General features: G+C 39.0%; 1 protein-coding gene across 1 annotated transcript in view; it reads right to left on the bottom strand.

Annotated features, from left to right (window-relative positions):
* Positions 1 to 12,472, bottom strand: part of nphs1 (NPHS1 adhesion molecule, nephrin) — a 146,763-nt gene that overhangs the window by 22,508 nt on the left and 111,783 nt on the right. Inside the window, 3 exon segments of the mRNA XM_046862206.1 lie at positions 2,731 to 2,842; positions 9,302 to 9,453; positions 10,622 to 10,778. Coding sequence (XP_046718162.1) covers positions 2,731 to 2,842; positions 9,302 to 9,453; positions 10,622 to 10,778 — 421 coding nt within the window.

Raw genomic sequence — 12,472 nt, 5'->3', positions numbered from 1 at the left:
TGTTTGACAAAAAAGATAAGATAAGATAAGATAAGATAAGATAAGATAAGATAAGATAAGATAAGATAAGATAAGAAATTAATGAAAGCAAGCAAAAAATTTAAACACACATTCCGGCTGTGCGCTCCTCCTTGCCCCCGCTATATTACAGGGGGGGGATAAGCACAGCTTGTGTGTCACTTGATTGGGAGCAAAGTATGCGAAGTCGGTTCCCAAGGGAGCCGATTGTGGTCACTGTGCACCCATGTATTTGTGATACGGAAGCCGAGGAGCTTACGTAGGTTGTAACGCGTGCCATTGCCAAGCTCGATATAATTTGGCCGGCTGATGAGCGGAAAGTGCTTTCATACGTATATTAAATTAGATAAGCACTTGCTGACACCTGTGTCACAACCTCCGCTTCGGGGTCTTCCCTTTTTTCCCCAAGGTGATTCCACTTGGCCTGCTATACATGAGACCCCTTCAGTGGTGGCTCAGGAACTGTGGGTTCTCACGTAGAGGCAACCCCCTCCGCACCAAGGTCACGCGGCGATGCCTACGTGCCTTAGATGTTTGCCGAGATCCCCGGTTCCTATCTTTAGGCCCTGTACTGGGAGTCCCTGGTCGTCGCTTAACGCTAACAACGGATGCATCCCTCACGGGGTGGGGAGCGATTATAAGTGCTCTGTGGGAAGGGCCCCATCTACGCTGGCACATCAACTGAAAAGAGATGTTGGCCGTGCTTCTAGCACTGAAGCATTTCCTCTCAGACCTCAGAGGGTACGATGTGTTGGTCCGTACGGACAATACTGCGGTGGTCTCCTACATCAGCCATCAAGGAGGTCTGTGTTTGCATCCGTTTTGCAGGCTGGCACACCAGATCATCCTTTGGGCCAAGGAGAACTCCTCTCTTTGAGAGAGGTTTACATCCCGGGCCGCGTGAACGAGGCTCTGGTTCTCCCTTACTCCTCCAGCCCCGATCAGGCATGGCTGAGGTTGTGTCTGTATGCCTTTCCCCATCACACTGCTTCCAGGAGTTCTGGAGAGAGTCCGTCTTCTTCTGATAGTTTCAAGGTGGCCGAGCAAACCATAGTTCACGGACCTGGTAGCTCCCCTCGATCACCGTCCATGGGAGATTCATCTTAGGAGGGATCGCCTATTCCAGTTTAGGGGTGCCATATTTCCCCCCCGCCTGGAGCTGTGGAGGCTGTGGCCCCTTAGGGCCTCTAAGGTGGTAGAGACCATTCTCTCTACAGAGCTTCCTCTATAAAGAGGTCGTATGCCGCCAGTTGGCATCTGTTCTGCTCGTTGTGTGAGCACCATTAGCTGGATCCAGTTTACTGCCCGTTTGGTCGAGTGCTGGATTTCCTCCAGGGGCAGCTCAACAAAGGGTTGGCTCTGTCCAACTCCGTAAAAGTCTATGCGTCTGCCATTTCAGCTTATCACGCCCCCGTGGCTGGGCAATCTCTGGGCAGAGACCCGATGGTAACACGTTTTCTAAGTCTATGGCCCCCGGTATGACCTAGAGTGCCTGGGTGGGATGTGGTCGTTGTTTTTCTGTGTTTTCTCAGTGGCACCTGGAGGCTGAGGTCCCCGGTACGACCTAGAGTGCCTGGGTGGGAACTTGGAGGCACTTTTTAATCAAGACTGCGTTCTTGTTGGCTCTTTGCTCTATCAAGAGAGTAGGGGACCTGCAGGCCCCCTCCTTCCTGGAGTTTACCCCGGGTATGGCTAGTGCCTTCCTGCGTACGGATTATATCCCCAAGGTGCCCTCGGTCGTCCCACGACCTTTAAGATTACAGGCATTGTATCCTCCTTCTTTCCAAGCACACACTAGGCAGGGACTTGTCAGTCCTGCGTGATTGGACACTCGTTCCCAAAGACGCAGCTTGAGTTCCTGAAGGGAAACGTCTCTAGGTTACATATTTAACCCTAGTTCTCTGAGGGAACTAGACGCTGCATCTCTATGCCACACCTCCGGCATCCCTGCAGCGCTTCCTTCTCCCTTACAGAAGCTGCCGCTGCCCTCACTCATATGCGTTTTATACTCCTGGTCGTGACGTCACCCCACCAGTGACGGCCAGCTTCCAATTGTTATTGATTACACACATTATTTTAGTGTGAACGAGTTTTGACACAGCATCTCGTTCCCTCAGGGAACTAGGGTTACGTACGTAACCTAGAGAAGTTTTATATACTGTTAAATAACAACGCATATTATTTCTTATTAGGCTTTAATAATTTGGAGTGTGGCCATGGAAGTCCCTGTAAATGAGTTGTTACTATAGAAACAAAATTGTATTAGAATGAGCTAATTATTATTAACCCTAAAATAAATATAAATAATATTACACCTCGAAATCCTGGTACAAAATGCTTTCATTAAACCCTGCAGGTAATAATCCATTAAATACAGTAATATAGTCAGTATTGTGGATTATTTTGTAAAACAAGTGTATATTGTAGAAAAAATTATTACCCAATTAACAGGATCTGATCTCCACCTACTTACATACCCAGTCACCTCCTTCTCCAACACTCAGCAGATCTTGTATTTCTTTTTCGCTTTGCCATTTCTAAAGGTTACTGGTAAAATGTCTTGTGTGATATCATGACATTAAAGTGTGGGAGATCACGGCACTGGTGTGTACAGATCCGTTCTCTGTGGCATGAACCCGGCAAGGTGACGCCACCGCCTACACTCAGCTGACATAATTTACAAGCTACAATTTATAATCATAGGTGTCTGACCTGACTCGGAAATTTTGAATAAGCCCTCCGTCGAAGCCGGGCATCCACTCCAGAGTGACGGAGTTCGAGGAGACGCTGAGGAGCTTCAGGTCTGAGGGGGGGTCTGGGTAATCTGTCAAAAAAGAAAAACAAATTGCGGAATAGGTAGAGAGAATGATGCTCTCAGGTTGTAGAAACATGAATCCAAAGGACACAAATCCAAAGGAGGAATCTAAAATGCAGTGGTGGGCCATGCATTTCACACCTAGGCCTTCATTGGTGTCCTACCTGAATGAATTCACTTCTCAATACCATCATTATGATGCCATGGCTATACAAACCATCAATATTATACAGAAGCACAGTATAACAGAGCGCTGCATCACAGACAGGAATCTCATACAGTAAGAATGAATGTCCAAATAAAATAATAAAACCAAATGTACACAATTCAACAAGTCTCCTTTTACCGCAGCCACAGCTGCACCACCCGCATACGTCATCTCTAGCAGAATCTCCAGTATTACCCTTGTGTGTTTTTGTGCAAATTCTACTGAAAATAATATACAAAAACATGAATGGTTCATGAAAACAACTGGTTTAAACTGGTTTGGCTGAACTTTCCTTACAATGTTAAGCTTTTTTTGAAAAGTCTGACTTGTAAATGTCATTGTAAGTGTATCTGCAATCAAATCAATTTTTCTCCTCTGTTAGTCATTTTGGAAAGAAAAGAAAAACAGCTATTAAATCCAACAAATATATCTGAGCTTGAGCAGTTTGTTATAGATGCGGTTTGCAAGATTTGACTAGTGCACTCTACGACCACTCAATCAAAGCATGTGAAAATGCAGATGTGTTTGAATGCTAAGGTTTTTTTGAGTGACAAAATTGCAGTCTAATTGGTTAAAGCAAAAGCTTGGAGTTTGTGATTTAAAAAAAAAGTCCCCTTTGACCCTATTAACATGTGACTGCTTAAATCTAATTGGATAGATCCAATAAGATTTAGTATCCATGAGAAATGGTATGAAATGAAGAGAGACTATTGGGAATAATTTTAATGCATATTTATGGACAAAAATATATTGAAACGTTGGTCAGTGATTATATTGTTTAAACCAGCAGAGAAGGTTTTGCTTTAAACAGGAAAGTTCAGGAATCCAAAATCAGAAAATCTAAAAAGTGGGCAAAAAACTTTTCAAGGCTCACGGTTATGTCATGAGTACCACTAAAACTTAAGAAATACTTTGTGATTTCAAATTTCTTTTAAAGTTGCATTTAAAGTATGTGTGTGTGTGTGTGTGTGTGAGTGATTCAGCACAATGACTGAAAGCACTGCAGGTTATGGGAAGTGTAGTCGTTTGAAGAATGTGGCATTTGCTGAGAATAATAAATAGTAAAGTAGACATATAATTAAATCAAAGAGAAATCTGATTAATCATTAATTTACATACTGCATAAAAATGAAAGGACTTAGTGGTCAGAAGGCCATAAGTTGCCTCTTTAACACTCAACCACTTGAAAGATTGATCCAAGCCAGTCATAATACAGTCATCTGCCAAATGCTATACATGAAGCTGTAAAATGAACCCTACTGTAAGTCCACAGAACTAAATGATGCAATTCTATACAGATGCAGGAGTTTCCACACAAGTGGCTTTCTGACAGCACAGACTAAAAGCAGCCATGTGAAAATACCGAGCTACCATCATAAAAGCACAATACACACAACAATTATAACCCTGGAGTATCCTGCAACCTTGGCACTATGGACCTTTGCAGACCAACACGTCGCCAGGATTTAATTATCAGCCTGAGGTTCTGCTCACAACATACAACCTTGCATGTTAAAGAAAAATAAAACATTAAACTTTTTTATTGCTTGTTGCAATACTTGCTCATATTAAGAATGGGAAGCGACTCTATAAAAGGCATTACCCTGAATTTCCTAAATAAATCTTCTCCTCTGACTGAAATATAATTCAAGACGTACATGCACTTAGCCTTTTAATGCACTGGTTTAAGTACTGTAACCTTGGTAGTCATATTATTTTACTGATGTAGTTTAAAAATAAAACCTGAAGTGCAGGAGTTACATTTACAATCTCGTCTCGTACATAGATTAATAGCTTAACTGCAATAAAAGGCTTTTGTTTACACCCGATTCAGAGAAGAATAAAGAGAGCAGCAAATGCTTGACGTAGTTCTCTGGATCTGAATACTTTTACAGTTTGCCCAGACAGTAGCCTGATGAGGTCTTCTGCTGTTGTTGCCAGTCTGCCACAGTGTTTGTCATGTTGTGTATTCTGAGATGCTTTTCAGCTCAGCACAGGTGTAAACAGTGGCTATTCAAATGGTCACAGCACTATTTATTACTGGAACTAGTCAGGCTGTTTCTGGCCAATACAATTTTTTGTTTTTTAATGATGATGATGATGACGAGGATGAAGAATGTGGTATAAAAATGATGATGATTAATGTAGTGGTAGTGGTCTCATGATGATGGTTATATAGTGACAATGACAATGATTATTAAAAATAGGGTGGTAATAGTGAGGATGATGATGATAAAGATGATGAGTATGACAGTGATGAAGAATGTGAAGAATTGTAGTCGTCTTGAGGATTATGATGGTTATGACAACGATGATGATGATGATGAATGTGGTGGCAGTGGTAGTTTTCATGATGATTGTGGTGGTAGTGATCGTTCCTATGCTAATGATGATGAAGAACGTGGTGGTAGTGGTCGTTTTCATGATGATGTTGATGATTGTGGTGGTAGTGGGCATTGCTGGATATGAAGATGATGAGCTTAGTGTTAGTGGTATTTCTCATGATGGTTATGATGACAATAACAAGAACACAGATGAAAATTATGGTGGTGATAGTCATAATGGCGGTGATGATGATGATGATGATAGATGTCATTGCTCGATATGGTGATTATCATGTGATGAATGTAATGGTAGTGGTCATTCTCATGATGATGATAATGATGATGATGATGCTGATGATGGTTATGGTGAAATATGTGGTAGTAGTAGTCATAGCTGGATATGATGATTATGATGTGATGAATGTGGTAGTATTGTCTATTGTGGTCTTGATGATGATGATCATTGTGACAAAGAAGTTGTTGGATGATGGCAGATGTGTTTGATTATCAATCGGATTTCCATTATTGCTGATGTTGATGAAGGTTGTGGTGATAGAAATCATGATGATGAGTATAATATTAGTTCTTGTCTGTGATGATGGTGCTGATAATGTTAGCTCCTGACAGTGATGATGATGAGGAGTAGAAGGTGGAGGATGGGGGCAATTTTAATGATAATAGTGGTAGGAGGCAAATTATTAAAGCTGGAAGAGGTTTCTCAGTGCAGAAGTCAGGTGTTGTCTTTCCTGAGTTGATATAAACAAATACATTTCCTATAATTGCTATCCTGATGACAGGAAGTGATCCTGAACGAATAGGAAGGGTCTTCTTCAGAGCCACTAAAGAAAGTAACACTGTAAGAAGAAAAGAGAGAGAGACTGGAATATACAGTATCTTATTCATTTTTCCAAGTAAGTGAATAGTAATTATATAATGGGGTAGTAAGGGGCGGTAGGAAGAGTCCTGCTTCTTTCCAAAAAAAAAAAAAAAAAATCTGGAAAAAAAACTGTAATGGCATATAACAATCATTGAAAAAATGTGAAAAATCATACTCTTTTTCCTCAAGCATCTGACGATAAAAAGCATCTAGTATTTATTATCAGATTAATTATGAATATTCACAGCTGTAAAAATATAAAAGGGAGGGGCCAAGCGAATATTGGATTGTGTAGTGGACTGGCCGGAAGACAGACAGAGAGAGAGAGAGAGAGAGAGAGAGAGAGAGAGAGAGAGAGAGAGAGAGAGAGAGAGAGAGATGAGACTATGAAAAATAAAGAGAAAAGCTGATGCAGTTACAGGAGTTATAAGAGCACTAAAAAGTGATTTAAAAGAAAAGGAAACGAGAAAGTAAGACAGAGGGGATTGTTTTGCTTTTGCTTAGGCAATATTGAGAAACTTTGACTTTTAAAATGCCCCATAATGCGGCAGCTTGCCATTTTAAAGGAAAGCCCGATCAACTTTTAACCCAATTTTATAAAATGTCGATTTTCATAGAAGAAAATAATGTTTTCTTTAGTGACTTGCCCTAAAAGAGTGCAAAGCCCAAACAGAGATGCATAGAAACACTCGAGTAAATCCTGCTTCCTCCCAAAATCCCCTAACCACAAATTAAGCTAGCAAGCTGCATTAGCTGTCATTGAAATGGTTTGGACATGTGCAGAGGAGGGACATGGGGTATATCAGTAGGAGAATGCCGAGGATGGAGCTGCCAGGAAGGAGGAAAAGAGGGAGGCCAAGGAGGAGGAGGTTTATGGATTTAGTGAGGGAAGACATGCAGGTAGTTGGTTTGAAAGAGACAGATGTAGTGAACAGGGGGGTATGGAGACAGACGATCTGCTGTGGTGACCCCTAATGGGAGCAGCCGAAAGAAGAAAAAGAGGAAGAAGCTGCATTAGCTGTCATCTTAGCAAGCCATGCTAATTGTTCATTACCTTAACAACCACTTAATATATACTAACAAAGCGGTCTTTCCATCTTAGTTGGAAAACTCTAACTTTGCAGAACAATAGTAGATGCTACACATATTCTGAGGGGAAAAATAAACATATGAAAAAAATGTGTTATTTAAAAATGCATGTAATCATTGAAGATTATGGATAAACTAAGAAACTTTCTTTCGGCTTCTCCCGTTAGGGGTCGCCACAGCGGATCCTCCACATGTTTTGATTTGGCACATGTTTTTACGCTGGATGCCCTTCCTAGTGCAACCCTCCCCATTTATCCGGGCTTGGGACCGGCACTGAGAGTGGCTGAGGTTATATAAATCCTAGATGGATAAACCAGTTTCTGGTAGAGACATATAACACTGTAGAGTAAGATATGGGAGAAACTTTTATTTTGTCACCGCCAGGTATAGGTCCAGGTATATATAAAAGGAGTGTTTATTTGAAAGCAAGTTCCCATTTTGTATAATTCCCAGTTTAATTTCCAGAATTTCAAGTTTACTTTACTAGATTAGTCAACACTTATGTTACTTGTGTCTCAGTTGTGTATTTCTCCAGCCATATCCTGAGCCAAACAGGGTCATTGTTTATCTGTAGGCATGCATTTTACCTACTACCCTTTTTCCTCCCCAGCATTCCCAGTTTATTTTATTAGATTAGACTACACTAATGTTGCCTGTGTTATAGTAATGTAATTCTCCAGCCATATCCTAAGCCAATCAGGGTCATTGATTATCTGTAAGAATGCATTTTGCCTACTTCCTGGTTTCCTTCCCAAAATTGCTAGTTTACTATTTTTAGATTAGACTACACTAATGGTGCCTTTGTATCAGTTATGTAATTCTCCTGAGCCAGTGCAAGAGTACAATGCATGAAATCATGCAGCTACATAATCAAATAATTCACTTTAAATGTCAGAAAAAGGAAATACATGTGATCATTGTGACATTGACATATTGGGGTGCTAAATGTGCTTGTTTTAATATTTTATAATAGTTTTAGAACCTTGACTAGGTTAAGGAGAATGGGCAGACTTTAATAACCACTCTTTACAACCATTGTGAGCACAAGAAAAAAAGCATCTCAGAAAACATCTTGGAATATACACAATGGGCTACAACAGCAAATGTATACATTTGCTTTGACTCCTGTTAAGCAAATATTAAAATCTGAGGCTACAAATGTCACAGCTCAGCTGAGGATTGAAAAACAATGGCATAAAAAGAAGAAAACTGCTTTTAAAGATTTGAATCCCATCGTGATGCAGGTATATTTACATATTTTGACACCTGGTATATAATTATGAGCTAAATAGATCAGGATTAGTGCAATTGTACTACAGCATATACACTATATAGACAAAGGTTTGTAGACACCTCACCAAAAGACTATGTACTAAATACTATGTACTTTTCGAACATCCTATACAATTTAGAACATTTAGTCCCTATTTACTGTTATAATAACCCTCATCTGGGAAGATATTCCACAAGTTTGAAGTATGCTTAAAGTATGCTAGTGTTCCAATGAATCCCAAAGGTGTTCAATAGGGTTGAAGACCACTCCAGAGTAAAAACTGGTTTTGATCTCCTAATTCAAGCGAAGGGAAAATGTATGACTACCACATCCAAAGATATCCTATACAATTGCGTGACTCCAATTATTTGTTTGAGTTTGGGGAAGAAGAACTGGAAAAGGCAGGTGTCTCAATACTTTTGACCATATAGTGTAGCTATGCAAGACTTGAACAAAGTGTAACATTTGCTATATGAAAATCGCAAACACGTTTTTCGCACTTTAGCAGCACCTTATGGATTTTCCAGGGCACCATTAAAAACTCCATATACTGCTTATACATTAATACTAACTTCCTCCTGCCTCCTATACAACAAATACAGTGAAAAGTCAATGGATAAGGTGATCAATATTTATCTGATCTTACAGTCAGCTAAAAAAAGCAGTATAAAAAATGTGATTGTGTGCATGTGCATACTGGTGCTAAGAAGTTGGATGTTAAATGTGTCTTCTCCAAGGCTGTTTCGGGCGGTGCAGGTAAACACAGCATAGTCCAGAGCGGCACTCACATTTACTACAGTCAGAGTGCTGGTGTGTATGGCTCCTTCTTTTACTGTCTTCTCGAGATATCTTAACACACACACACACACACACACACACACACACACACACACACACACACACACACACACACACATCAGCATATCATATCAGTATGTTGTCATTTAATTTAACATGAGCCAGTCTATGTCTGATTTGCACCCAGTTGCTATTTTCAGAATTAGTTTCAGTTCAGAAATACTGATAGTGTAAAGTACTGATATGGTTTTGTAGGTTTATGCTCCCCACAACAGCTCACTACATATAATACAGATCATTATAGAATTAATATAACAAATAAAATGTCAAACATATGTAAATAGCAATAGTTACTACTTACTGAATTTCTACAGTCATAGACATGAGGTTGACTAACAGAGAAAAAAAAAAACACACAAAAGCATGCAAGAACAACATAAAAGTCCTGGGATTATTTAAACAGATTCTTACAAAATATACTGCAAGCATATAATAAGATAGGATTGTATACTTCAGTACCTCGTCCTCATTAATAGCAGTAGTAGTATTGTAATATTATTAATTACCGTAAATGTAATTATTCAATACTAATGTTAGTAACACCATCAGTAGTAGTAGTAGTAGTCTCAGGAATTTAACAGTAATAGAAGACTGGCTGTATAAGTTTATATTATAAACTCATACTCTGTGTTTGACCTTGGTTTGTCTTTCTCAGTTTTACCTTATTTTGCTATTTTTGGTATTCTGACCCTTCCTGGTTTGAAGATTTATTCAAGATTTTTATTTGTCACAAACAATTATAAAATACAACTTGCAGTAAAATGTAAAAACTTGTCTTGGTATCTGTGTTGTTCTTGGGTTTTCATTCTATGTCTTTTAGTTCCATGTTACAGTAGTAGTAATAACAGTAGTAGTAGTAGTAGTAATATCAGTAGTACTATTTGTAGCAGTAGTTTTAGTAATATCAGCAGTAGTAGTGGTAAAAGCAGTACCAATAGTAAAAAGATTAGTAGTGGTAGTGAGAAGAGAAATGGTAGTAGCAGTAAAACTGATATTTAAGTGGTTATGTATTAGTTGTAGCAGCACCAGTATTGGCTGCAGCAGCAGTAGTAATCGGATTAATAGTATTTAATTTAGTAATGGAAGCGTTACATGGCCAATGACTTTTATCTCAATTTCCTGTGTTTTGTGTGTATTTTCTGTGTGGGTGTGCACACACCGTGGGTTGTTATAGTCCAGTGGTATGCCGTTCTTTGCCCAGCTGAACTGGACACGAGGCACTCCTTCAGCCTGACAAAGCACATCAGCATCAGTAGTACCATCTCCTCGACTTGCCACTTTTCTCCATTGTGCCCCCTTTTGCAGCTCCGGAGCAACTTCATCAAACATACAAACATTTGATGTATATATGCTGTCAGTCAAAAGTTTGGACACAGATTCCCCTTTCTTTTCAATATTTTCAACATTGTCCAATTAAAGTTAGGTAGAGCATTTCAGCTGCGAGTCCTAAAATTTGGGTGGGGAGGGGTGAAACAGACATAGTTTAAGATAAATGTTTGTAGGAATCTCATTTTTTATGATATCTTCATTTAATTTAAAATATAAACTCATGAGACATGTGGCTTTCAACCTATTACTTTTCTGGATTGCTATAGGACAGATTTCATGTATTTATATATGAAGGGAAAAAAAATTATTTAGGGAATTTTTTTCTACAGTACTTAACTTTTTTTTTTTTAACAATATCAACAGTGAATAATGGACAGTAAAGCTCAAAGTGTCTTCTTTTTAGAGATATTTAAATTGTGTATGAAGCCAACTTTTATCAGGAACTGTTAACATTTAAAGTTAGGTAGGGCATTTCAGCTGTGAGTCCCAAAATCTGTGTCGAAGGCTAACAGGTTAATACTGAATCTGATGAGAGAATGTTAAGAGTGTACGAAGCCGTCATTGAAGCTAAATATAGCTGCTTTGGACAATCTTAATTATAAAACAAATTTGGGGTTGTTTAATAATAAAACACATGTGTACTTTTATAACTGTCTTCATTATTAAGGTATAATGTTGGAATTAATACAAATAAAGACCAGGAGAAGGGATGTGTATATGATATATATATGTATATAAAATGGTAAGATTCACCAATTCGCATCGGTGCAACGGCATAAAAGATTCCAGAGAGTCACATGAAAGACAGTCTAACATGGCAGAGGTACAAAACAAGAAAAGAACATCTGGTTTAATTTTTTTTTTTTCTTTTTTTGCATTGCAAAGTCCTGATGCGATAGGGCCATGCGTTAGAAGTCTCTCGAGTAAATTTATGAATTGTTGTCTGTCTGAATCTGTCTGGACAATTCACCCCTATTACACACACCCACACACACTTTGGAGTATACTACAGGATTAATTTTGGGTTTATATACATCTCAATTACTATTGTCTCTATTCTGGTAAATTTTTGCATGATGAAACATGCAGTGCACAAAGGCGTTTCCTTCGATCACTAAATTTACATTTGAAGCATTAATCACTGTGAATCCTGAGTATAGGGATGTTTTGGCTAATAATTGGCTGTGCCCTCTGTGTGGGATGGATGGCAATACTTTATTTCCTTTTAAATCAGAGCGACATTAACAAATTACGTGTCTGTGAGCTCATGTATATGGAAAAGCGCACTTGGTGCTTTCTTCTTAAGTGTATTAGGCTTCCATGTGAAGTAGCAGTAGGAAAATTGTTGAAAACAACAAGTTTTGGTAAAAATATCAGCAGAAATGACCAGTAGTAAGTGGAACTCACTCATAATCAAGTGGTAGCTTAATGTTTGACATTGGGAAATATTCGAACAATGAATTAGCATTGTGTGAGTGCATGTTTGATTTACTTCCAATGCTTGGACTTGATTCAGGGTCAAAGTATTGTACTTAATGAACCACTCCAAAGACAAAAGAACACCAGGGTTTAATTCAAAGAGACTAAGAACTAAGCACTCGTGTTCCACTCTGAGAATCTTAGTGTGGAACAAGTAGCATTCTTCATTCTGTTGCTGTTCATTCTGAGCAGATGTCAAACT

The sequence above is a fragment of the Silurus meridionalis genome, chromosome 12 (assembly GCF_014805685.1).
Source record: "Silurus meridionalis isolate SWU-2019-XX chromosome 12, ASM1480568v1, whole genome shotgun sequence".
Taxonomy (NCBI): Eukaryota; Metazoa; Chordata; class Actinopteri; order Siluriformes; family Siluridae; genus Silurus; species Silurus meridionalis.
This window is presented reverse-complemented; position numbering and strand designations above follow the sequence as displayed.